Source organism: Labrus bergylta, chromosome 3 (assembly GCF_963930695.1).
Source record: "Labrus bergylta chromosome 3, fLabBer1.1, whole genome shotgun sequence".
NCBI lineage: Eukaryota > Metazoa > Chordata > Actinopteri > Labriformes > Labridae > Labrus > Labrus bergylta.
Window position 1 is genome coordinate 22,707,192 of NC_089197.1, and position 27,826 is coordinate 22,735,017.

The following is a 27,826-nucleotide window of genomic DNA, read 5'->3' on the forward strand; positions in this document are numbered from 1 at the left end:
TGGCCTAATATAGGCTACAGTACTTTTAAGTCCTATAATATCTAAAAAGTATTTTTCTTTCACCTCTCTTAAGTGTCCTGCATATTTTCTGACAAATTGATGATGCCTTCAGGTGGTCGGTCACTTCTTAACACTGTTGGGGTGAATAAGAGGAGGAGGAGGAGGGGAAAGGGAAAGGGGAGGAGGAGGAGGAGGAGGAGGAAGAAAGGGGAGGAGGAGGATGTACACAGTGGGTGACGACAGTGTCACAACTAGCCACTTGGTCAGGTTCACGGTGTCTACCAGCGTAAACACGCAGTGAGCTGAACATATAGAGGTGGAGAAGTAAAACAAACAAAAAACCTCAGAGTCTGCTGCTGAACTGTCCTCTTGTTGTCGTCGCTCTCAGGGAGGAAGAAGGGCAAAAAGGATATTATGGCTGCACTTCCTCCAGAGATCCGAGGACTTAAGGCGGATGAGGTAGTGTTGAACTTACTCTTCTTTCTCGTTTGCCAGCATTTGCATGAAGCTGTTCATGTGATAGCTCGCCAGGTAGCTAACAAGTTACCGCTAACTGTTGCTATCTAACTAAACTGGAATGGTCCGGAAATTAATTGGCAAGCTGACGTACTCACAAGCTGGGTGACGAGACCCTGCAAGAAGGAGTTTCACTTCAGCTGTAATGTGTAAACGCTCTTTTTTTAGGTGGGAAATCGACACAGCTAACGATGAAACTATAGTTTTAGTTAGCTTTACACTTATCAACCAGGGTAAAGACTTATGAGCAGTCTGTCTCCCCCTCCCCTGCACAAACACGGACCAAACTCACATCCACTAAAAATCTTCATTTTCTGGTGTATAATTCATGCTGTGAGATCTGTAGGTACATTTAAGAGGGCCCTAAAGTAATGCCTCGTACGGCAAGACAGTAAAATTGATTGCGAAACATCATGAGGATGATTCACTAACGTCACAGTAAAAGCGTTTATGAACCCGATTTATGGGAAATGTTCTGAAGTGCTAATTATTATCGGGATGTTACGTCATCCCGGAGGAGCACGTACTCTTTGTACTGGGTGTGTGAGCTGCATGCATGTGACAGGGATTCATTCAAAAATAAAAAAGACACTTTTAGGTTTATCAGTGTGTTGTCTGGAGGATCCTTGCTATTTGTGCTATTGCAAACCTGAACTTAGAGCACATAATTTATATCTAGTGAAGCACATCAATTGACCAACCAAAATATTTGGCATCTGGATGAATTAGATGTAATATGGTATTCAGTTAAACACCACAACCTAGTGCCATTGCTTTTATACAACCAATTGAACAATTAGTTAAAAAGCAACAACTTGTTGTTTTATGTTAATTCATTTAGCTCTGACAACGCAAATATTTCTGCATATTTCCGGGCGGCTGTGGCTCAGTTGGTAGACCAGAAGGTCGAGGGTTCGATCTCCAGCTGAGCAACATGTCCGATGTGTCCGGTGGGCAAGACGCTTAACCCTGCATTGCTCCCTCTGCTTCGGTGGCGGTGTATGAATGGATTGGTGTTGTACTTACTCTCTGATGTACGTCACTTTGGATGAAAGAGTCTGCTAAGTGAATTGTAACTTGCTGTTTCTTTCTAAACTTCTGAAATGGGAGCACGTATGAATCTCCATCAAAAGTTGTTTAGCTGTGATCTGCACCACCTCATCAACACAAGACAATACACACTGCTATCTTCAGTACTTGAGCTAACCATGTACAGACTGACACCAAGGGACCCTAACCCAAATTAGCTATTTTTCATAAATATATGACGTCATTACCATTTTGAACTTTCTTGTGTCCGTTGGTTTGTGATGCATCAATCCAGCTGTTCTCTTTCTAAAGGTGAAACATATAGTTTATATGATGCAGCTGACTCATTGCGTTCTCAATGTTGTGAATCTTGCATAAACAGAAATTAAAGCAACAGAATGAAACTTTATCACACCTAAAAAAGTAGTTTCAGAGTCGATCTAATAGTACAAAAACTTTCAACAGGCAGAACACGGTTTCTCCCATGTACACAGAACACTCTGGTTGCCCGTTTATATCACTATAAGTTTGGTAGCAGGCCGTGTGTACAGCTTTACGGCTGCTAGCTAGTTTGCCTGTCTCGGGACTGTATGAGGCTAAGAGACGGAAGAGGACTGTGACGGATGAAGCTAAGATGATGAAAAGAGAGAGTGACCGAGCAAGAAGGCGAGTGTACGTCCCTGCAGATGTCATTCACAGGTTGCGATGTAATGTTTGGCTGTATCGTTGTCAGTGTCATTGTTGTCTTATTTTAAACAGCTTTAGCGTTTGCAGAAAGTAATCTAACCCAACCAGACATGGTTTTATCTTCTCACCTCCCCTCTTCTCATCAACAATGTACGTTGTCTGTGAGGGAGAGTAGTGGGGGTGTCATAAAACTACTGTGTGCTGTAAGAGACCTTTGGTAGACGCCAAAGCCCACCAAACCAAATTCTTTCATTTTGTTACTTTAAGAGTGATTTATTATTGTTATTTATTGTTTAGCTTGTCAATCACTTTCACTTGGAATCAAAAAATGGTCAAGAATTGACTTTGTTACCATTAAGCTGATGTGGTATTTCCTCGTCTGCTACAGAATTGATTGACCGAGGGTTGTCTGCATTGTCGCAGATACTTTATGTCAGTATTACATTTGTGCATCACAGATTTCTTTTGGACTACAATTTCTTTCTTCAATTAATTGTAAAGTTAAAAATCTCATGATCACTTTTTATCTTTATTTCAGGAGGATGCCAGGATCCTGAAAGTGAAAGTTATTGCAGGAATGTGTTTGGCCAAAAAAGATATACTCGGAGCCAGGTATGTTGTAGATAGTATACACTTTCTACTAACTCATGAGCAGGGCTGCTACTTACTGTTGCTTTCAATAATAACCCTAATTGGAGTCTGAAATCTTTTAATGAGTAGACTTGATTTTATTGCACACAAGCCTTTAAGAGCTGAAAATCATCCCAATGCTAGAACAATTAAATGTTTATTTTAGCTTCAAAATGTCCTTTAACTTTGAATGGCACGTAAAAGTAGTTTACAAACCTTCAGTTCATGTTTCAATATAGAAAAGATTTATCAAAAATTCAAAGTGCAGACTAGATTTTCTAGAAATTGCCTATTTGGTGGTAGAAACAGTTACCAAACGTAAGTTTAGTTAACCTAGATGACATGTGAAAGAGAAACACATTAGATTCATACACTTGATCAAATTAAAACATATATTAATTTCTTGATGATTACATACACAGATTTGTTCTGTGCTACAGAGCTTTAAGTAAACTCTTTTTTTATGATGTACACTCTGGGGATACATAGTTCTTAAGTATTGATTATTCTCACATATAGTTACAGCAATTTGGAAAGAGAGGAGCATAAAGGACCGGATTCAGTTTGTTGGCTGTTGAGTCTTATGCGACAAGAGACTGCAGCATTGACCACAACAGGAAACTGAACCTGAATCAGATACTTGATAGGCTCCTTGTATTTCCTCTGAAAGCATTCGTTAATAAAGAATAGAGATAAGGGTTAGTCTACAGTAGGGTGTCCTCTTGTTGGATTTTTACTGTAAAGAGGAACAACAATCGTATCCTTGTCTTGTTGTCCCTGTGATGTTGATGATTGTTATGGACCTATGGGCCTGAAATAAGGTATTACGTAAAGTAAACAAAAACACTTCTCAGTATACAGAAAATGTTGAAAAAGGCCTGTTTCTTGAGTTTAAAAAAAATATTTTTGGTTGTATGTAAAATTGTAATAACATTCAAAAGCATTTTTAAATCCCCAATAATCTCTTAATACAATCCAACAACAACGTCAGATTACAGTAAGGTTACTGTAAACGACTGTAAGGGTTTATGAAATGCTTATTTTGTAATTTGATTTGAGGTTTTTAAGTCTTTTTCTTAATCATTGTTTATTCGTTTATGTTATAACTATAGTTTTAGTAACAATCCAACATAAATCACTTGATGTATTACTAATGAAGAAACATTGCTACAGGTTTAAAGTGAGTTTTAGATTAGGTCATTCATAATGTAGTGCTACAGATTTATGTGGTTTTAATGGAGATCAGAGTTTATCAAAACATTACATATTAACAAGCTTTCCTTAAGCATAGATTAGCTGAATCCATTATGTAAATGTAACTGTGGTCTGAATGCACTTCCTGATCTAATTAGACAACAAGAGACCTGCAGAGGGAACACAGAAACCACGAGGAGCACAAAGTAGATCATAACTGTTCAAACCCTTGTAAATGGATGTTTACGCTGCAGCTTGGTCTAAATGTGTCTCAATTTTCTTACAGCGATCCATATACAAGACTGTCTCTTTATGACCCTGTCAATGGAGAACTTACAAGTCTTCAAACCAAAACCATTAAAAAGGTGAGTAAGTGGAAATCCACATTTGCAGAATCATGTATTTTATTTGTGACTTAATGTTTCTTAAATTCTGATTTATTTCTCCTTCCCATTTCATGGTACACAAAGACACTGGACCCACAATGGAATGAAGAATTCTTTTTCAGAGTAAGTGAAATTTATTGAAGGGGCAATATGTAACTCTGACATGTAGCCTTTTATTTACTTTATCCAAGTTTTACAGTGTTTCTGGTTGTGGATTACAAAAATGCCAATGCTTTTGAGTTCAGCTGGAATCCATTATAACTGAACAATTTGGCTTACCTACTTCCATCAGTGCAACACCTTTTGGTTTGCCGTGGTAACTGTTCTCATATCTGGCAAAGCGAGGGGCGTGTTGGCATGCCTGAAAACAGCCTACCTTTTCTAGGCAAAACAAATACAGACAATTCTTGACCAGAATCAAAACTGAGAAGGAGACATACTGACTGCTGCATTGTATATTTCAGATTCAAATCTCATTTGCTAAACGTTGTGTTTTTGCTTTGTTGACTATGGGTCATTGTTGAATTCAGAACCTCTGCATCTTCACTTCACATTCTGCCTTTTGTTTCAGGTTGATCCCAGGAAGCATCGTCTGCTGTTGGAGGTGTTTGATGAGAATCGTCTGGTAAGTCATCTTTTATTTTTTGATTGCTCTAGTTCCTTTTTTTAATCTGTTTAAAATCCTTCCAAGTAGATTATGAAGTTGGTTTATGTGTGACCAACAGGAAAAAATGAGGAAAGCTGTTCAGATTGACTTAAAAACAAGACAAAGAAAAGCTGCAAACATTTAACATAAAAGAATCTAGAGCAGAAAAACAACTAAAATGATCAATCAGATACCTAATAATTTCCTATTTGTTTTTTGAAAAACTGATTAATTGTAACAGTTCTTATTCAAAAACAAATAGCTTTAAGTCAAGTAAAAAAAAAAAAGCTGCTGTAAAAAAACAGATATACCCGTAAATGTTCACCCTCCACCACGTTCATCTCTTTAGTACATTTAGCCGAGTACACGCCGAGAACAGCCCTCCGCCCAGACGTCCCCCCCCCCGAAAAAGATTCAAAGGTGTATAACATGTTTGATGTTTTTTTTAAAAACTTGTGATGCAAAGGCTCCACACAGATGGGACTAGTGGCCCTTTGGACTGATCAGAAAAATGTTTTACGGTCAACAAAGGATTGAAAGAAATTGACAGAGCAAATCTGCCATAAAGGAGACCTGTCTTGAATTATAGTTGTAATGCTTAGAATTGTAGAGCATAAATCTGTTTGATAAAGCCCTGCTAGACAGATTTAGGAAATCATTTAAAATAAAATAAGTTTTATATTTTGATTCAGAAGCATCATCTTATTACATAAGCTAACTTGAGTATGCCATAAAACACTGTGGATGCTAAATACAGTAATGTGCCACATTTCTGTGGATGTGGGTATCATCCAGTCAGTGCAAGGTGAACTTAGTTTATCTCCCTGATACGACAGCCTTTATTTTGCCATGGTCTCTGTCTGGTATTGTTCAAAACTGGGATACCTAATTAGTCAGACCTGTAAATATGGGCACAACTACTTACCTTAAGGGCACCCGAATGTCTGTTACTTTAAGTGTTGATGGAAATTGTAAGAGTCATTTATCACATCAGGTGTTGAATATCATGAGGGAGATATGTGCATACAGCAACAAGTTTGTGTCATGACACAATTGTTTTGGGTTCTTGTGTGTAGCAGCAGCTGTATGATAAGTGAGGTGAAGGTAGTTGACTAACAGTACATTGAGCATGGAGATAGGAGTATATGGTTCTACTGTATATTGATTATTCAGTAATTTCACAGCTATGTTTGAGCTGTTTTGAAATGCAGGGTTGTAGCATGATATCAGTAGAGCTGCTGACCTAGTTTCATGCTGGGCCAATGCACAGCAGATCCTGTGACACCTGAACATTCACACCATAATGACAGCTCCACTGCTGTCTCAGACTGTAAGATCTGTGTATGATATCAACAATATATATTCAGAAAGTTAGACAATGGGAACAGTCCCAACCTAATATCACCTTACACTTGTAGAAACAGTTATTTTACAGTGAACCTTAAACAAGCAACCTTGTTTTTGTTTAGAAGACAGCAGCAATTTTCCACAATCTAACTCCTTCTAAAGCTATTTTCTAAATGTTTTTAGTTTTTAGAAAACAAATGCTAATATATTGATGTTTTAGGAGCTGAGATTTTATTTATTTAAAATGTATTTAGTCAGGAGAATCCTCCTTGAGATTAAGAATCTCATTTATAAGAGTGTCCTGGCCAAGAGGGGCATTGAAGAGTGCAAGTAATCTTGTAGTTTTCTTACTGAATTGAAGCCATTATTGACTTGTGATTTTCTCTCCTGTCCTCTCCATGCTGGGAAACTTCTTAACAACCTGTCCAAACTGGTCGAGCCCCTCAGCAAAAATAACAAGAAGCTACAATCTAAATGTTTGGCTTCTTGTCATTTGTAGATTTGTTGTTCTTTTGTTTCTCTCTGTTTGGGACTGATCTGTTGTTTGTGTGACTTCCCTCACAAGACAAGGTGCAAATACTGAGCAGTTTCTCCTATGTTTGTTGTTGTTTGGCTGAAGGGTATATGTTATTGTGTCACAGATAAATATGACCAACTGATAAAACTAAATCAGGGTGTGTCTGACTTGAGGCTGGTTTTTCATGCTCCAGTTGAATTTTGTACAAATCCAGAGGGAGGGTGTGTCAGCACTGTGAACGTGCTTGTGTGTACGTGTGTGTCACTGCTGCCCCAACACACAGGAATGGTTAGAAAGTGAGAGACACTTTTTAAACTGAGTTGCTTCGCTGTCTTTCATCTCACAACAAACAATTGATGTAAAATGATAAATACTTGTGATTTGTTGTTTGAGCTAACACCTAGTATCAATACGACCGTCCTTTAATGCTTGTTTGTTTCATTACAATCTATCTTGAAAAAAATGTCAAAAACTGTATAGTGTAATCTTCTCTTAAAAAGTGCTGCAAGAATGAGTCCTAAGACCAACTACTGTTTTTTTTTTTTGGGAACAAAGGCATTAAATCAAGTAAAAACGCCACCCCAGAATGAGAAGCTTAGACGTTCTTTAAAAAAGGGCTAACTAGTGTCTGTAATTGTGCGTAGGGAGGTATTTTTGGTATTAAATGTCTTCACAGAAACATGGACAAGCTTAGTGGTAGTGAGAATAAAATCATTTGTCTTGGTATTGGTTTGTTAATAACCTCAAACTAGCACTTACTTCTGATGATTTCATACTTGCTACAAACATCTTTTTTAAAGTTGTGTTTATTTGTTGGTGTATGAATCATCATCTGCATTTATTTCTGCAATTATCAAGAAATCCTTAGGAAACATCCTGTTGGTTTTGGTTCAAGTGAATCAAGGTAATGCTTAGTTCCACATAGACCTACAAAGTCACTTTGTCCCTGTATCATTAGAGGTTGACTTCTTTCTATTTCAACACTTTTTATAGCGACACTGTGAGTGAGTGTGATGAACATTTCAGCTACTGATTACGACAGTTATTTTCTTATGTGCCAGCGGTGAAATATCTATGAGCCGTTCATGCTGATTTTATCTGCTGAGCAGGTAGTGAGTGCTTAGTGTATTGATATTTATACATACTCTTCTTTCATCTCTATGGAAACTGTGAAACAGTTTTGCAAAAAACCCAGGATACTGTTGCATATATACACCTTATACACGTGTCTGTCTTGGTACAGAAGTGACTGAGATGGTGAAAAATGCCCACAGGTGATCAGCAGCCTGGTTACTGTCACCATTACTGAGCTGCCAAGAGAGAATAGACGGAGGACAGTGCAGTGACATTTTGTGCAACAGTTGTTTGACACAGAGAGTCAAAGTTCATGTTGCAATGTTATGACAAAGTTGTCAAAATGGCATGTATACTCTGTCCAAAGAACTTACAGGTGTCGCTCCTAAGACATATTGTACAAATAAAACCATCTGCTGGTGGCAGTAGTTTTCCAGTAAATAAAAATGTAGGTTTCATTGCCTGTCCAATATGTTGTACAGATTATATGTATATGAGAGTGGTTATTTTCAGTACAGGTTTTTGATTTTACTCCAGGTATCGTAAATCTCAGACATATCAGATTTGTTTTGGTGCTTTGTGTTTTTTTTTGATGGTTATGATATGTATTACAGCGGCCCGTGCTGATTGACAGAGACATCCTCTTGTCTCATGTTAAGCCTCACCCCTCACCACACCCACTGACACAGTTTATAATGACGTTATTGTAGGAGTTTATTAAATATAGCTTGTCCTTCAGTGTGAGGCGGGCACATTGTTCGTTTTGGTGACACATTCATTTGTATGTTACAGGCTGCTTTGCTTTATTATTGGCCTATTACACCACACTGTATGACTTGGCATAAATGGGTTGTGTGCATCACACACCTTATCTCCTTGCTGGGTGAGTGATTAATAGCTGATCACAAGGTTTCCTGGTAGCATGTCATAATGGTTTGAAAAAATAGGTGACGACTTCCACTGCTGGCCTCTTGTAGTGAATCATACCTTTATTGTGGATATGTCTCATACTGTTACGGCGCCTACAGGAACTGTTTGGGATGCAGCGTAATGTCCTGAAATAGGTCATCCTGGCACACAATAGTCTGCTGTTAATAAATAGGTCTGCCAACAATCATGGCAAGGAAATAAGACCAGCATTGACTGCTACACAAAGTGTCATATAACAGGTGTCATGTCACCATGGAAGCTTTCCCACTTCTATCTGGTTCATATCACCATTATATCCGTATTCAAAAAGATAATATGTTGGAGATGTATATATCCCTACATCTCTGTTGTGGCAGATCTTCAGCTTCTTTTGCAGGCAAATAACATTGTCTTTTTTTAAGTTGTGCTCATGAAAAGGACACATTTTGACTTTTTACAGTTTGCAATCATTTTTCTGCGTTTTATTTCACAGTCTATGGTGATTTAGTTGTTTGCTATGCCATTTCGTAAGCCCACTGTCCAGTTTGAAACAGAATTATGTTGAAAGTCATTCTCTTTGATTTCCTGTAACTCAATAGCAGTGGGTAAAAATATTTGTGGGGGCACAGAGCTGCAGAAACATTAGAAGCATAGCTGCAGCAGGAAGTAGAGTCTTCAGTGAGTGTCCCGGAGCAGATGTAACAGTTTACCAACACCTCAGTCTTAGATGCAGCATTGAGGGCTTCCTCGTTGTTGTTTTTTTGGGAAAGGGTACTCAGGAACTGGACAAGACACAATGTTTTTGGCGCCAGTGTGGTTGGAGCTCAGGAGGTACCATGAAAAAGAAGCTAAGCTAAGATTATAATGCAGACCAGTGGTGGAAAATCTTATAGTTCCTGAATAACTTTGTTTTTCTTGTACTTTTCATGCGCTCTAAAGGGACTGAAGTCTGGGATTGCTCTTGTTTCAAAGGTCGTATGTTTGGGTCATGTCTCCAAACAGAACCACTGACCTCCTCTGACTAAAAGCTGAGATCAGCCTGGAGAGGAATGTAGGTTGTCACCAGAGCTATTTTGGCTATGTACAGCTAATGATTGTGATCACAGAGCAGAGCTTGGAGCAGTTGCTATCCTTTTTTCCTACCAGCAAGTTTGATCATGCAGCTCTCACCAGCACTGCAGGGATTAGAAGGTTAAACGAATGGCACGCAGGCTGCGCTTGCATTTCGCGTCAAGACGAAGCAACACGGACCCTCTGTCAGAGAGCCTCAGCAGCCATGGTGATGAGAGCAAAGTCAGTGTGCCAGCTTATAGCCCTGCAGAGATTCTGACGCACAGTTCCGTCCACTTGAAGGTGACTCCTCTGTCACCAGACAATGCTAATTTACAGCGATACTCTTCAGTACTCGTACCACGGATACACACTGGAGTATGTAATAGGAAGAGCATTCTACAGATCTCGCTACAGCCCTGTGGAAAGCCTAATGGAGAGGTGGACGGCAGTATAGAGGATGGAGACCCGGGGGGCAGTGAAGGAGGAGCAGGTAGTGGCTCTGAAGGTGGATCCTGCAGCAGTAGTATGGCCAGTGATCCTGGGTATTGTAGCAGCAACAGCATCTTTGAACCAGAGACTCCAGAAAAACACAGGACCACCCAAGAGAGATGTCTACGCTGTAAGTCCAAGGTTCCCCTGAGACGGTGCTCCTCCTTGGTTATATTCCCAAAGAGCCCCTGTACCACCCCACCTGCATCCCCAGTCAGTCCTGTGGCTCTCCCTGCTCTCCCACCAACAAAGGGCTGTCATCAGTCATCTTTTCAGACATTTCAGACATTCTCGCAAGATAATGAGGAAGTCACTTGCAAAGGTTCCAACACAACGGCAGGAAGTGGCCACCGTCTGCCAAAAGGAAGCTGTTTAGCAGAGTTCAGGGATACCAAACACATGGTGCAATTTAATATTCCTTTTCATAATGAACCAAAATGCAGAATGGAAGACATGAGTAAAATAATGGAACTGTCATCAAATCCAGACAGATCGAATCGGCACTCTAGCAGCGTGCTGCTGCATTTTGCCCACCACAGACCAACAATACCTGGGAATGGAGCTTCAACTACAGCTACAGTTAATGTGGAATGTCCCGAAACTCTTCACCCAGCCGCACATCCTGAGGGTGAGCTTCACTCCTGCAAAAAACTGTATCGCAGTACCTCAGCTTGTTTATTTTCCTCAACTAGACCATTGGAGCAAAACCAGAAGGTTTGTTTATCAGGAAAAGACCAGGAAAGGCCCGAGAAAAACAATTGTCATCGCGCCATACAAAGGAGCTTTTCCCTGGAAGTTCCCTACGCTAACACTGGAATTTCTTGTCATGTTTCAAATCCAAAACTCAGTAGCCCTTGCTCCCCACATGTGCACATTCATTTATCACCTTGCTGCCCAGCAAAGTTGCCTAGCTCTGTAACGGATGTAAACACAAGCCACAAAGGGAATAATTCACCAAAGAGTCCAGGTCAAAAACACAAGGTGAGTTTACAGTTTATATCCCCTGAAACATAATGAGAGGCAAACTGATCTTAAATAGTCATTTCCTTAAGAGACCTTTGTGTCATGTAATGCTGTTTAACTGGTTCTAGTGGATTCCACACGCTTTGATTTGACTGCTCCGGTGACACTACTTTGACTTCTGCTGGCTGTCTGAGTTGCACAGTCATGAATACGACATAAAACAAATGGATAAATGTTAGCTTTAGGCTAAATTTGTCTAATAGTTGCTATGTGAAAGTTTGATATTTTTTTGTGTTGAAATTATACTCCATGTGTTTCAATATGGTACTTAAATGCTGTTCTTCTGTTTTTCTTTACTATTCAAACTCATTAAAACGTTGTGTACTCAGCTATTAGGCTTACCACAAGCTAGAGCGAAATTCAGTAACTGAGAGGATTGCTACAGCTAAGTCATGCAATTAACAAGCCCAATGTGGACAAACATTCAGTGGCATTGGGTTACATTACAGTAAATCCATTTGTATATTGGTTTTCATGAAAAGAGAGAATGAGAACGAAAAGTAGCCCACTACACAACTTTAGGTCGGTTTGTTTATTAATATGTGTTGATATATGCTCAACTTTAGAATAGTTCCCCTTCTTTATTATTATGTTAGCACTGTGAGTAATAGACTTAAGTATTTACTCAGGCTAATTTTAGTGGTGGGAAAAGCAGTGCCCCTTGCTGGTATAAATAAAGTTCCTCTGAAATATTCTCCCTGACTCCAGATAGTCTGTTGGTCTGTAGCACTGCCCAGTCCCGTGGATTCAAATTTAACAGCATGATACTAGAGCAGAGCACAGTCATGCCAGCCATCTGTGGACATGGTGTGTGTGTCTGTGTGGTGGGGGCATGTAATGTAGGCAAGATGGGAGTATGATCCTTTCCCAGTAAAAGGGTGGTGTGTCCCTTCCCTATGGGTCCCCCTGCCATGCAGTGTTTGTGAAGTATCAGCTGTCAACCCCCCCCCCCCCCTGCATTTAGCAGCTTGTCAAGTAAGGAGGTCTCCTCCAGTAATTAACCAGCCCATTTACTTAACTCAGCTTTGTTTACATTGTGAATGCATACACCCACAGATTGGCAAAACAAAATTATTCACACCCTTTAAGGTTATACATCTGTCAGAAAAGTATGTGTTCTTTCTAAATACACGGAAACATGAGTCAAAATTTGAAGCATACATAAAAGTCTCTTACGTATTTTTTGTCCACGAGATATCAGTGTTTTCTAAACTGATTGTTATTTTATTGACTCAGTTTGGATAACCAGCTTTATATTCGTAAATGATCTATCTTTTACAGCAGTGGTAAAAAAAGATAACATCGTGCTTACAAAAAGTGCAGTACAGCCAGTGTTTGATATACCTACCACAAAAAGAAAAATGAACGACTTTCCTTCAGTTCTGTTTGAACATGTTAGTAATATTATACATACCTATGGATACACTTTACAGGTTAGTTTTTCATTATTATTTTTTTTAGTTCTGCAGTAAAGAGACTAACTATTGGTTTCTGCAACTCTTAATTATGTTTTGAATTCTCCTGTTGAAACTTTGACAAACAGCTATAGTTAAATATGTTCGTTATAATTCAGCTGGTCTCTACAGAAAATTCCACAGTGGAAATATGTTGTGTCTGTTCTTATCTGCAGTGCCCTCATGACCCCCCCAGTGCCTCATCTCGTAAGTTAATGAACAACCATGAGTGACCTCAGCACTCACATGAATCAGACATCTCCCTGCTCAGACATACTTCAGTGAAGTCACTGTCACAGAGTTTGTCTTGATGTAGAAAACATAGTTACTATAACTGGACTTTTCTCAAAAACACAAAGTGGCACGTGATATTTTTGTGCAGCTGCCTCTATGTCTGTGGTTGTGTTTCTTCTTTAAAGTTGGATTCCTTAGGACAGGACAGTGGATATAATCAGAAGTCAGGGAGACAGAGATTTGGGAATGATTTGTGGGAAAGGATCCACATATGGGTTTTATCCTTGGCTGCCTGCTTCAAGGCCCATGTACATGGGGCGCCCACTAGTAACCACTAGGCCACTGACGGCCCCTTAACTCTTTTAAAAACTGAATTACTGCCACCATCCAGGAAGACTGGGGCCTCTTTTTTCTTCAAGAGTAGACTAGATACCAAATAATAAACATTGTAGACAATCTGAATTGATGATAGTGTCTCTGCAGTGACAGTAAAATGAGTCAGGTGAGAAAGGTTATCCACATTAATTTGACAGTTTTGACTTAACCTTGTCATGATATTTTAGCTTTCCATCGGCAGCTGTAGGGATCTCATGAATCGACACACAGCCACAACTTATTTTATGAGCTCATTTCTCTGGTGTGTTTGTAAATTCTTCAACGGGGAGTATCATCAGACACTATTTGCCTGCTTCAATAACATAATCTGTGTGGCTCTTTCGAAGTTAAGATTTCACAAGCTGCAGTCCACCTGTTGAAAGTATTTTGTCTGTGCCAAGCTCTGATGAATATCACTGAACTTGCTCCACAGACACGTTAACATATGTCTGTCGCTGCTCGTCACAAGTTCTTGCAGTATGTGGTCTGCACTGCTTAATGCCACATGCTAAACTGAGTTGTATTTAGTGTCACATGAACCTTCAGGGATGCCCTGAATGGACATTTATCCATGGTTAACTTCTTATCCTGGCCAGTGTCCTGATGTGTCTAAATCATAAACTATTTTTGAATCTTGCAGTCACCTCAGCAATCATCTTGGAAGTTTTCCAGGAAAACGACAGCGATTTAAGCCTGTAGTTCTATATGCATGACTTTTTAAGAAATACCAGGCCAAGTTTCAGAGAGATCAGTTGTCCATCAGTTTAAAATGTCTTGGTATATTAATTAGTGTTGTTTTGATGTGCTGAGGTAGTTTGGGTTAATAATTCTGCTATTGGGATCGAAAATGTGTTGTGGTTTTAAGTTGAAGGTAGTTCCTTTTAGTAATGACAACTGATGTGAATGTGACACCTAAATGATAAATCCTTTTCAATATATCTGTGTGTGTTTCTCAAGTCTTTAAGGGCAATTTTCATGAAAACACCAGCAAACACTGTATCTCAAGTTAAAATCTTTTAGACACTGGTGTTTGAAACTTGTGATATGCACCGAATTTACTAATTTCTAGAAATATCTAAGAATCAAGACATCATATGAGTGTGGCCACAAAGATGCATGACAGGACAGAGTAGTTCAGAGACGTTCTGAAACCAGTGTCTCAGTCTGCAGAAACTCTACACTTTCCCCATAATTACATAAATTGTTGAAAACAAAGCTACAAGGGTGAGGAACCTATTTCATGATGATTTACATATGTTTTAAAAGGCCATTTATTTAAAGAATTCAAAAATGAATGTGATGTGTTCGTCATTATAACTGACATTTACAGCACCACTTAGAGTACTGATTCCTGTTTAAGCATGAGTACTCAAGAGACCTCCAGAAATATCTGTAAGTGCTCCTTCAAAATGCTCTACAGCCATACTTGTAGAGGACTACAGGAAATGAAGAAATGATGCAGGCTAGGAATGTAAACAATGATTGTTTATACTAAAACTACTTTCAAAGTCCTCAAATTGAATTGTTTTCAACCACAAAACCTCTTTAACTGCCTTTATCTGCCTGACTGCGTACTAAACTGGACCTTTTTTAATGATTTTAATAATAATTATAATGAATCAATAATTATTGTGTGTTTTTTTCCTTGATTATTAAGTTTTGCCTTTTAACAACACACATTGTAGAAAAAAAAGAGGTCATCAAGGGTTGAATGAAATGGCTCATGTGTTATTTGTAGTCAACTGTAAGTTAAGGGTTGCTATCCCAATAGTCCAACGCAGCAGGAAAGGCTGGGGATTAAACCCCAGCAGATAATCAAAAATGAATCAAGGAATTAAGATTAGATTATTAACAATAACTCTTTGGTGCAGCAGTACTCCGACCCTGTTATTTCCAGAGGCTCAAAGTTAGTGCTGATGTGCAGTAAGCTTTAACTCCTAGATCAACAAAACTGCATGCAATCTGTAGTGTGTTGTTGTTTTGCTTTGCATCTTCAAAGTGATAGATTTATTAATTATCCTGAATGTCAAAAACATCTTTACAAAATTAAAGTACATCATATGTTGACTTGGACAATATTCATATGGGTTTGGTTATGTTGTTGATTATTTGTCATTGCTTGTGCACATGTTGCCTTTCCTTTAACCTGGACTTAACTGCTTTTCTTGGCTTCACTATTAGAAGCACAAGGGCAGGACGGAGGAGGCCTCACGTCTATATTTATTCACGTAAACACTCTATACCTCGTTCTGAAAGTTTGACCTGCCACCAGTGTTAATTTGGTCACAAAGCTGACTCCCCTGTGAAGTGTATGTTTGCGACTGGTAATAAACACTCGCAGCAAATGTGTTCATAGAAAAGAGAGTGTATCTGACTAAATGCTACATCATTACTGTCCCAGTTTCTCAAGCAGTAACACAGTGCAGCCATTCACGGTGGGCTGATGAACTCAGTGAGATCAAGTCGATGGCTGACAATGATTCATGTTCAAACATGTTTGTGGTGAGGATCAGCATTTTAGAATCATTTATAATCAAATAATCAGAGAGAAATGGCTTATGAAGAAATAGATATGGTGGATACATTTCCCAAGAAGAAGCCTTTTAACGTACATGTTAAAGATTTGATTTGAGATAAATAAATAAATAAAACCAACTCAACTAATAAATACTGCATGTTCCTGTGGTTCTTATTACTCCAAAGATGGCAAAGTTACAAAACATGTCCAGGCCAGCCCTCTGTTTGTGCGTCTATGTGTGTGTAGGAGAAGATAATATTGTCATGATCCTGACTTCTGTGTGGATTCTCTCTCTCTCTCTCTCTCTCTCTCTCTCTCTCTCTCTCTCTCTCTCTCTCTCTCTCTCTCTCTCTCTCTCTCTTTCTCTGTCAGACACGTGATGACTTTCTGGGACAGGTGGACGTCCCCTTAAATCAGATACCGGTGAGTCCTTGGTTGCATGAGATACTTCTTCTCTGTATTTTGACACTTATGACTTGTTTAAGTTCACACAAGTGTAATGTATCTTGTTTTTACTTTTAACATTTACTGTACAAGCTCGTAAACTCGCTCTCACCCCTGTTCCCATGTAAATAAAAACATGCGTGCGGCGTGCCCTTATTCTAGTGTCTGTTCCACATCATTGTCTGAGATTTTGGAAACACAGTCAGTCATGTTTATGTTACCTTCCTTTTTTCTTTTTTTTTCCCATTCAACACCCACAAATGATTTACTGTTCCCCCATGGTTCACTGTCAACATCATGTCTTGTTTTCTGTTAAGAGTACTACTGAGGATTTATTATGAAGGGTTTGTGTTTGAAGACTTAAAGATTTTCTTTCTATTGTTTTCTCAGACAGAAAATCCTAACACAGAAAGGCCATACACATTCAAGGATTTTCTGCTCCACCCACGAAGGTTTGCTTGATTTCATGGTTATTAAATCTAATGTGTCCTTATTTTATTACATCCCATTTTTATGTGTTTCTTTGCAGAGGACATGATCAGCCTCGATTCATACTTTACTTTTAAACATCCCTGACAATCGACAGATTGAAAAATAAATTGATCCCAAACTTTTTTTATTACTTATCAATATATCATAAGTAATAAAAAAACAATTATTACTAAAAAAAACATTATTCATATTTCTCGATGGCTTAATTAAAAAGAACTACTTTGTTTTATTGTGCAGCCACAAGTCAAGAGTCAAAGGTCACCTGCGTCTCAAAATGACCTACCTGCCAAAAAACTCAGGTTCAGAGGAGGAAACGCCAGATCAGACTGAGGACACCACGGATGTAAGTTAGGCTAAAGCGACACAATGTCACCCTATTATCTTCCAAATACCCCAGATCCTTTTTTGTTTAATTAATCAATGTCAATATCCTTCTTTCAAGAGGATGCACTTTTTCAGTCAGTCTGTAAGGCTTTCTTGAAGCTTACTAGCCAATTAAACACAGATTTCTTTTAGTGTGCAGTTGAACAGCTGGCATCAAGATATTGTCTCCATCATGATTGTAGTCCATTGTAGTCCACTCTATATGTTTTGCAGCGTGATTGGGAGTTTCTAGAGGGCCAGGACATGTCAGGTCCAAGACAAAGCCAGCTTCTGCCCGCTCTGCCCCCTGGCTGGGAGGAGCGGCAGGACAACCTGGGAAGGACCTACTTTGTCCATCATGAGAGCAGAACTACACAGTGGCAACGACCCACAATGCAGTAAGAATGCTCCTCTCTCCTGAGCAAAACTAGATCCCTTGCCTTGATTTCATGTACTGATCGACCGTGTGTTTGTGTGTGAATGTGTGTGTCTGCGTGTGTGTCTGCGTGTGTGTCTGCGTGTGTGTCTGCGTGTGTGTCTTTCTATTACAGGGACAGTGATGTTGGGATGCAAAGAAGACCCAATAATAATATGGAGGCGCATACTTTTACTACACGCAGACAGATCTCAGACCACGAAGAGAACACCACAGGAGAGTCTCCTGAGGTAATCTTAACTTTTACAACCAATTTGCATTCCTTTTGCATTTTTCCCTTTACTGTGTCTTGCTTATATTGCTTTCCTGTGCTCTGTTCAGATGTAGCAGTGTTTTCCCTTTTTTTATGGAGAACAGATAATGATTTATAAAATCTAGACAGTTTATTTATATTCAAAGAAAAAGACATTTCATAATCCCAGCATGTCTGACTAAAGGTTTGTCATTTATTGTTGGTATTCACTCCATTCATAGTATGCCTCACTTCAGCAAGCCAAAGGCAGAGCAATGGTGGCGCTTTAGAATAAAATAACAGAGAAAACAGCAAGAGCAAATAAGTAAATCTGTGAAATAAAACTTTTTTTTATCTGGTTGTTTTCACATTGTTTATTTTTCTAAAAGACAAATTAGCATGACACTATCAGTTGTACTGTCCAGTGCTGCAACTGACATAAAAACGCCCTTAACTCCACCAACTGTCTTTTAGATTGTCGTGTTTTTTTTTGCCCAAAAGGTGATTGTTTATGCTTATTTGTTTTACTCTCACTGCTCCCAGCTTTTAGTAAAAAAAAAACTGAACCCGCTATAAGGCCAGTGTACCCTACAGTACCTGCTAAGCGGACAGACGTGCTCATCATAGTTGAGCTTTTAGCTGATAAAGAGCTGAATATTCCACTCAGAAGTTTGTAGAAACCAAAAAACTGGTTCTCTGTATTTGCTGGATGTTTAAATGGGAAACCGTTTGCCAACTTGTTTAACATACCAGTTTAAAAATAATGATTTGTTTGTGTGTTAATCACTTCTTGACTTTAGCGCCTCAAGTAGCAAAAGAATACAGCTTATGCAGGTTTAAGAATTACACAGCACACTGTCCACAACCCGATAGTTAAAATGTATTTTTACGGGCAGTAGATGAGCGATTTGAAGGCTCTGGATCCCTTACTGAATCAAGTGGTGGTTGTAGCAGTGTAGTTCTGGTGTGTCCTCAGATGACTTGGGCATAAACACCTGAAGAAATCCACTTTGAATTACTCCAAACAAACTAACTCACAGGTTTACTGTAAAACAATGGCTTACAGAGTATTTAAACTGAAGAATTTGTTAATGCTATTTTAATTTATTGTAGCTCAATCACACACTGTGTCTGTTTTGTATCCTCTTCTAGAGCTGGGAAATGATAACTGAGGACGAATCCACCTTGTATCACAGCAGTAACCAGGTGACATCAGCTACACCCCGCGATCACATTTCAGGGCCCACTGCTGGCACCTCCCAGACAGTGAGTCCTTTTCTTTTTATTCTTTTTTGCAGCATGAGGCTCTGATTATCGGAAGTCAGAGGAAGAGAGACTCATAATAAGATTTATACGGACCACAAGCTTTCAATGGAAAGAGGAGTGGAAAGTAAATGTACATTAATGGTGATTACTATTGTCTTTCACATCCTTCTGCTGCAGAATCATGCAAGTAATTCAAGCCATTCCAGTGTCAGAAGAAGTTCCCAGACTTCATCAGGAGAGGAACATCCTGTTAATCCTGTGGTAAGTGTTTCACTCCTTGTTGAATCACTCCGTCCTTCTTTTTACCAAGCCTGTCTTGAACCACCAAATTAATGTATGAGTGTTCAAGGCTCACAGGTATTTCTTAATTTATTGTCACAGCTTCAATATTCACTATTAAAGTAGTGCGGAAGTATAAAATATAATAAAAAAGATTTAGGAGCAGTTATATATGTTGTTTTCTTTTATTTCCTCAATAACCCTAAGGTTGTCAGTATTGATCATTTATTTAAATGTAATGTCGTTCAATAGCTGCTTCCAACCTCGTCTGGGTTGCCTCCAGGCTGGGAGGAGAAGCGTGACAACAAAGGCAGACGCTACTTTGTCAACCACATCAGCCAGTCCACTTCATGGACACGACCACTCATTCAGGTACAATGCAGGTTTTCTCATGAGTGGCAATGTGTATGTGTACTGTCATGACAGTTTAATTGTGACGGTGACAATGTTTAAAACTCTCAAGCCCAACATTTAAATCTCACCCCTTTTAACAATGTATTATCTGACATGTTCATTGTTGATCAGAAATCAAGTGACATTGAATTATTTATCACTAGTACCTCTCTGTGTTAACATTTTTGGTGTTACATTTTTGTTTGCCAGAGAACCTCAGAGGCAGCAGCAGCAGCAGCAGCAGCAGCAGCAGCAGCAGCAGCAGCAGCAGCAGCAGCAGCAGCAGCAGCAGCAGCAGCAGCAACACAGAGTAATGCAGGTTTACCTCGGAGCCCAACTCCGCCTCAACTGCCTACATCCCCAGAGGAGTCTCCTCAGCACACCCCAAACCCTGAAGCCACGTACGAGTCTGGCTTCCTGCCAGCTGGTTGGGAGGTTCGTAGTGCTCCAAGTGGAAGACCCTTTTTTATCGACCACAACACAAAGACTACTACCTGGGTGAGAAGACAGAGTGAAATTTACCTGAGGTTTACATTGATAGACACAGCTATGGATTTAGCTCATGTAAAGGCCATGAAGGGAAAGCTGTAAGAAAGCCAGTGTTTTTATTAAAACTTACAAGAAATGGTCTCAACTGTTAAGTTTACCTCTTTCAATGTGGTGGTAACTTAAAAATATTTTTTAAAAAGCAATTTTCTTTAAAAAACTATTTCCTGTGCACTCATATCCTTTTTTGAAACACACATCCTTTGTTTTCCTGTGAACAGGAAGATCCCAGACTTAGGATTCCTGTGAACATGAGAAGGAAAGTCTCACTTGACCCATCTGATCTGGGCCCACTGCCGGTGAGTTAATCTGTTACAGGAAATCAGCAACACATTCATCATATTAAACTTAATATCTCAAGTAGTAAGAAAAAATGGTGTCTTAAGTATTCTGTGTTCTGATAAAAGATCAGAGCTGTTAGCACTGTTCTGATATACTATTGTGTTTAGTCTAAACTTATCGGAGTCTGACTTATCAGAGAATGTGATGTGTTCTTCATCGTAGCCCGGTTGGGAGGAGAGGGTCCACAGCGATGGGAGGATATTCTATATTGATCACAGTAAGTATGACATTTCATACATGAAATACATCCTGGACTCATAAAATGATTAATAGGTTCCCATATTAAGAAAATGACTCTAATGTCTAATATTTCATAGACACCAAGAACACACAATGGGATGACCCCAGATTACAGAATTCAGCTATAACTGGACCAGTAAGTACAAAAACAAATCCAGAAAACTCGTCAGTAACATGATATACATATAACTGACTTCATTGAAGGTCATAAGGTTATCATTGATTTGTTGTTGTCACTGAACGCTTTCCATCTTTTCCATCTGTTATAGGCAGTGCCTTATTCCAGAGATTATAAACAGAAATATGAATACTTCCGAAAGAAGCTGAAAAGACCGGTGAGTGTCCTCAGAGAAAACCTGTCAACATTAATAGTCATCACTACTTTGCATATAAAATAAAAGATAACAAAATCTGTAAGCGATTATCAGTGTAGTGGTTTCTTTACCTGTGAGACCAGTTTCCCAGTCTCAGTTTCACACATGTAGTGTTTGTTTAACCTGTAGATGAACATAATCCTTCTCTTTATTAACCCCTGACTTTTATGTAGGCGGACATACCAAACCGCTTTGAGATGAAGCTGAGGCGAAACGCTCTGCTGGAGGACTCGTACAGACGCATCCTCTCAGTAAAGAAGGCAGACCTGCTGAAGGCCCGACTGTGGGTGGAGTTCGAGGGAGAAAAAGGACTGGACTACGGCGGCATAGCCAGGGAGTGGTTCTTCCTCATGTCTAAGGAGATGTTCAACCCGTACTATGGGCTGTTTGAATATTCTGCCACGTGAGTACAAACAATGTCTGTTGTCATGACCTCACAACTGCCATCATACACGCCTTTTGTACGAGTACAGGCTTCCAAAAATATCATTTTTTTAATTTATTATATCTATATATATATATTTTTTTAATATATCACAGACATTCAAATCACAAATCATTTCTCATTTTACGATCTCAGACTCTATGTTAGAATTTTGTTCTGAGAAATGTTATTGTTTGTTTTCACTGTGCCAGGCAGCACTAACTGAAATGTTTGTTCACCAATATCACACTGTTGCAGATTCAATACAAAGTCAGTACAAAGACGTTATGATGGCAGAACTTTGTTGCGGCATTGTTGCAGAATCGCATCAATAAACCTTTTAACGTCATGTCAAAATATATTTGTCATATCAGTGATACTAAAGATTTGTATCATGATCATAAAAGAGCTACATCTATATTTAAGCAGGAAAGCTTGATGAGGAAACAGTTTGTCTAAAGGTTTCCCTTCCTGTTGTTTGACGTGCTTTACAGGGACAACTACACCCTCCAGATTAACCCAAACTCTGGTTTGTGTAATGAGGACCACCTCACCTACTTCAAGTTCATTGGCCGCGTGGCAGGCATGGCTGTGTATCATGGCAAACTGCTCGATGGTGAGTACTTAACTGTTAGTGTGCCACTGGAGGACATTTCTGCATCTATTTGGTCAAAGTAGGGATACACTGAACATCTAACTTTTCCAGACCCAAAACAATACAGAGGTTAAAGGTTTCAGCATATACTAAGTACCTGTCTGTTATCAGTGTTTCATTAGTAAGATGAATGCCTCACTGTGTGGAGGCAACATCAGACTTGACTTAAACATTGGTTTCCTAACTTTGTCAAATAAAATGAAACTTACATCTTTGACACAGCTGTAGAACTTGTTGGCATAGAAAGAGTGAAAAACCTCCAGACAACTGACACTTTACCCCGTGCGGGTAAATAGTTGCCAGGTGTGTTGCTGACACATTTCATAGCACACACACAGAGAGATGTCGAGAAATGAAAAGTTGAGCATAAAACTGCACAGCAGGGATTTGAGCAAATCGTGTGCTAATAGAGAACTAACTTTTTGTGTATCTCAAAGCTTTCTTCATTCGGCCTTTCTACAAGATGATGCTGCAGAAGCCCATCACTCTCCAGGACATGGAGTCTGTTGTGAGTGTCTAATATGTCCACTACTAATAATTAAGTGAACAACTTAGATCCAGATCGTCTTAATACATGTACCTTTGAAGAAATTCACTTCATAAAATAAGTTTGATTTCTTTGTAGGACAGTGAGTATTTCAACTCCCTGATGTGGATTCTGGAGAACGACCCGGCAGACTTGGATCTGAGGTTCACCATTGATGAAGAGCTGTTTGGACAGGTATGGTCAATGTGCTGTTTGCTTCTACACATTTCAGTTTCTATTCTGTAATTCATATAATTCATAGCTCTAATTTCTCCTGTTTAGACTCACCAGCATGAACTGAAGCCAGGCGGCACAGAGATAGTTGTAACTAATGACAACAAGAAGGAATACATCCAGTAAGGAAAAGCGCTCAGTTGAAGAAAAAACACTTGTTTTGATCGTCTTAACAGTGAGATAATTATGGTTTGAATCTGATGTGTTGTTTTGTTTGACAGTCTAGTGATGCAGTGGAGGTTTGTGAACAGGATACAGAAACAGATGACTGCCTTCAAAGACGTAAGGATTCAACTGATTCATGTTATTTGTAACATTGAAGATACAATTTAACAGCATGAACAAAAAAATGATAATTTGCTTGTATTTGTGTTTTAAGGGGTTCTTTGAGTTGATACCTCAAGATCTTATTAAGATCTTTGACGAGAACGAGCTTGAAGTGAGTTCATTTGTCTATCAGATGTGCTGAAATCAGCCAAGAGTTACTCCAGAAACATGAATGATTGACCTGCTTCTTGTCCCCACAGCTGCTCATGTGTGGTCTTGGAGACGTGGATGTGAACGACTGGCGGGAGAACACCAAATACAAGAACAGCTATTGCGCCAACCACGTCGTCATCCTGTGGTTTTGGAAGGTAAGACATCTTTTCATGCCTGGTGACAACGAGCTGACCTTTGTAGCTTTTTTTCAGAATTTAAGAATGAATTTGTGTAAATTAAATATTTAAAATGTCTTTGTGTTTTTACAGACAGTGCTGTTGATGGATGCAGAAAAGCGAATCCGGCTCTTACAGTTTGTGACGGGAACTTCAAGAGTCCCAATGAACGGCTTTGCTGAGCTCTATGGTGAGATACCTGCTTGGTATTTTACCAGCACCTGCTTTAGGTTTTTTGCTTGTTATTCCTGCTTTTTGGCTAAATGATCCACTTTGCCTCATCTGCCTTTTTGCATGACTTCTTTTCCCTTCATACTTTTCTTTAATTCGCAGGTGGCTCAAACTTTTGTTTTCTTTCTTGTTAGTAAACCAGTAAAAAAACATGCTGAGTGTGTTTGTCTGATGTTTGATGTTTTTCATTTTCCAGGCTCTAACGGACCACAGCTGTTCACCATCGAGCAGTGGGGAACACGTGATAAACTCCCCCGAGCCCACACATGGTGAGCACAGCACCATGGTGTTTCAAAATCACACTCTTAGGAATATGTCTCAGTTTTTTGTTGTTGATTTTCTGAGCCCAGTTGCCAGCATTTTCAGCTACTGTGAGGAACTTGAAGTGTGTGTGTCAGTTTGGCATTTCCTTTTGATAAAGAAGCAACTTCTTAGCTGATCTTATCCTGTACATGTATGAATAGTGTTTACTGCCGAAACGTCTTGCCCTGCTCTTTTAACGGTCATGTGTATCACAGTGTGAATCATTATAGTGAACATTTTAAACAAAGGCATTTCTAGGCCGCATGTCTTAGATCGCTTTGTCTGACATTGACCTCGTGTTAGCAGATAAAGGCGTTAGAAATATCTTTATAGAAATCATCAAACTCATTCCTGGAACTCGGGTTTTTTTTAGTAAGTGATAAGGAGGCGTCAGTCAGTCTGTATCATAACAACTTAAAAACTCCTTTAAACGATCTACAACTGTGTCCTAAATAAAAACATAAAATAAATATTTTGCCGTACAATACGCATGATAATGTACATTGTGCTTTGCTGTTATGAGCTCAGTTTTCACTGAGGTTTTGTGAACTGTTACTGATTGAATGAAAGTTTAAAAACATAAGAAAAAGGACAAACTAAAGTCTAATTGAGCATAGTGGGTTAAAGCCCTCTAGTGGCTAGCTGCAGTCATAACACTCTCTCCTTTTTAAAGGTAAATACATAAATCTGGTTCAGTGAGATTCTTCAGGATTTTAAAGGGGATAGGCCACTGATTGTACTGCCAATTTTATGTTCTTTTAATGCTAAATTTGCTTTTTAGGGGCATTATGGGAAGTATAGGATTCATTTTTTATTGCTTTAAATACAACTTAGACTTTAAAATTAGGACATTTTTGCCTCTTTTGCAACTAACTGAAAAGTTACAAATGAATCTATGACTGATATGACCCTCATCTTTATTCTTCCAACAGCTAGAAGTGATTTTTTTCTTCACTCCCTCATTGTCTTTTTTCGCCCCTTCCTAAAGCTTCAATCGACTGGACCTGCCACCCTATGAGTCCTTTGAAGAGCTGAGGGAGAAACTTAACATCGCCATTGAGAATGCACAGGGATTCGACGGGGTGGATTAGTTCCTCTACAGTAAACCAGCTGAACTGACATTACTGCCATCATTGTAAAGCCATGGAGGGTGTGGAGCTGTGATGAGTGAAACAAGATGTGCGTCATACGCATATCTGTGCCAGCTGTGTGACCAATGAAGGACAGTCACACAACCCTCAACAGCAAGTGGAGACGGGACGTTGTCTCTGTAGTGCAAGAGGTTTTTAATCACTCTGTATGTTAATAAGTTTACAAAATAAAAATACAAAGATACATCTTGTATTTGAAAACATTCACTCATATTGGCTGAACAGCCTCTGAAAAACAATGTGCTCTGATTCTCTCTGCAGGTATTTGTGAATATAGAACTCATAACTCGTACAATCTCAGTTTAACCCAAATATAATTGACATAAAGATTTCCTTTACTTAACAGTTTATTATTCTATTAATATAGTTTTCATTCCGTCTTATCAGAAACACCGATGCAAATCCAACAATGAGTTATTGGTAGCAGAAAATGTTTCTGTTGAAGTGTGACAACTGCCCTTAAAGAAAGTGTTTTATGGAACCATTTAAGAGGTGATCTACCAGGACCAGTGAAATATCAAATGATCCTGTAGTTATTGTCTGTGTCGTCCACAGGTAGAAAAGACGTGACTACATACAGTGTTAGGTTGTGAAATACTATGCATCATTTTACATATTGACTCCAGATAACTAAATATGACTTAAGTCATCAAAAAATACGACAACACAAGAACATTTTAAAACTGTTAAACATGACTCAAGTTGTTAAAACCTCTAATGATGGTATTTGATTCACCGCTACATCATACATCATGTTTTTATTCAACATATAGTTCAACACCTCTGTTGTCCGAGGAATAGATTAATGTACACACACTTTCAAACTCCTGGTCAGTAGAAACACAATCCAACAGACTGACCTTATTGTAAAGTTTGCAAACAGTATGTGAAATATGCTGTGTTGTTGCCTTTCTTCAATGAGTGATTTCATTTTGTTGTTTTTTCTACTCCTCATGCATGTCTATTCACAAGCACAGTGCTCTATTCTTAAGAGTACAACTTTAAAAAAAAATGTTTTGTTGGTTAAGAAACTGTGTACAGATGATTGTCTTTTTTCAGAATGATTAGTCAGTTGTAATACCTTTATAGAAAAGTAACTGTACTTAAGCAGTAGTTTTAATGGTTAAACATGTGTTTACACTACCTGCCATGTTTACAGGTCGTTGATTAAAAAAAGACACTGAGGGCTGGTTCTTGTCTCTGACAACACTTTTATACTTAAGCTTTTATAAAGTGACGCACTTTCTAAATATCGATGAGTCTTACTTCTGATCTGTCTGAATCTTTGCCATTCTGTCACCTGTAGACTGCTTCAATCCCTCTTTAAGATAATGATCCTACGCTTGAGTGCACATGTGTGGAAATGTTTACATGTGAACATAGCTGAAAATAAGCACATTCACTTCTTTCACTTCTATTTAAATTTCAATACAGAGGCCTTTGTTATGTATTTTAGAATTTGATTAATTATTGTTGTTCTTATCTCTAAATGGAAGTACTGTTATATGTTATTGTCTGTTGAGTAATAATGAATAGTCAACTTTTTATTTGTGATATATCTATTTGTTATCATAGAACTTCATTATAACACCTGTAAGTGCATTACGACAACATGCATGAGACATATAGACAGCATTTTAATGGATGGAATGAATTGTAGATGATAAATCCTTATTGGGGGAAATATAGCAAACCAAATCAAATATATTTGGAAAATAAATACATATTTAAAACAATTATCCTGTGTATCACTGATCCACTTATCTAGCTGTTGTGGTGTGTTTATTTATATAATTAATGAGAGTTTTGAGGATGCCTTTTGGAGAAGATAAAAGTCAGTGCTTACCTTGACCTAGTGACACTTTAATCTACAAATCAAGCTAGAAAGGACTCAGCCTAATCAACGTGTTACCATCATAAAGCAAGAATTTAAGGATTTCTATCTAAAGAAGGCCATGCTTGTTTGTGCTTTTATTTTTAGCAGGCTGATTAACTGTAACAGTATTTTCCATCAGACATCTGCAGCTCATTTGTAGTCCTGCTGCCTGAGTCATCACCAACAACAAGAAAGTACATCTCCTTACCTCAGTCCTCAGATCTTTGCACTGGCTTTGTGTGAGTCGAAGGATAGATATCAAAATCTTACTCATCATATATG

General features: G+C 38.7%; 1 protein-coding gene across 4 annotated transcripts; it reads left to right on the forward strand.

Moving 5' to 3' along the window:
• The first annotated feature begins 230 nt into the window (after positions 1 to 230).
• Positions 231 to 27,404, forward strand: nedd4a (NEDD4 E3 ubiquitin protein ligase a). Of its 4 annotated transcripts, XM_020661363.3 has the most exons (29): positions 231 to 459; positions 2,771 to 2,844; positions 4,343 to 4,421; positions 4,527 to 4,565; positions 5,014 to 5,067; positions 16,454 to 16,504; positions 16,916 to 16,977; positions 17,255 to 17,360; positions 17,615 to 17,778; positions 17,932 to 18,046; positions 19,201 to 19,314; positions 19,492 to 19,575; positions 19,846 to 19,965; positions 20,197 to 20,484; positions 20,754 to 20,831; positions 21,037 to 21,091; positions 21,192 to 21,250; positions 21,384 to 21,449; positions 21,662 to 21,891; positions 22,407 to 22,528; positions 23,005 to 23,075; positions 23,193 to 23,288; positions 23,376 to 23,449; positions 23,549 to 23,609; positions 23,707 to 23,766; positions 23,855 to 23,962; positions 24,077 to 24,173; positions 24,411 to 24,483; positions 25,506 to 27,404. In XM_020661363.3, the coding sequence occupies exons 1-29, from the start codon at positions 415 to 417 to the stop codon at positions 25,606 to 25,608; spliced, it is 2,748 nt and encodes a 915-aa protein (XP_020517019.2). In that variant the 5' UTR covers positions 231 to 414; the 3' UTR covers positions 25,609 to 27,404. The 4 variants fall into 4 exon arrangements, with proteins under 4 accessions (XP_020517019.2, XP_065809058.1, XP_065809059.1 ...); XM_065952986.1 differs by lacking the exons at positions 231 to 459; positions 2,771 to 2,844; positions 4,343 to 4,421; positions 4,527 to 4,565; positions 5,014 to 5,067 and adding an exon at positions 9,748 to 11,458 and having other exon boundaries at positions 20,197 to 20,208; positions 20,239 to 20,484; XM_065952987.1 differs by lacking the exons at positions 231 to 459; positions 2,771 to 2,844; positions 4,343 to 4,421; positions 4,527 to 4,565; positions 5,014 to 5,067 and adding an exon at positions 9,748 to 11,458 and having other exon boundaries at positions 20,197 to 20,208; positions 20,242 to 20,484.
• The last annotated feature ends 422 nt before the right edge of the window (positions 27,405 to 27,826 follow it).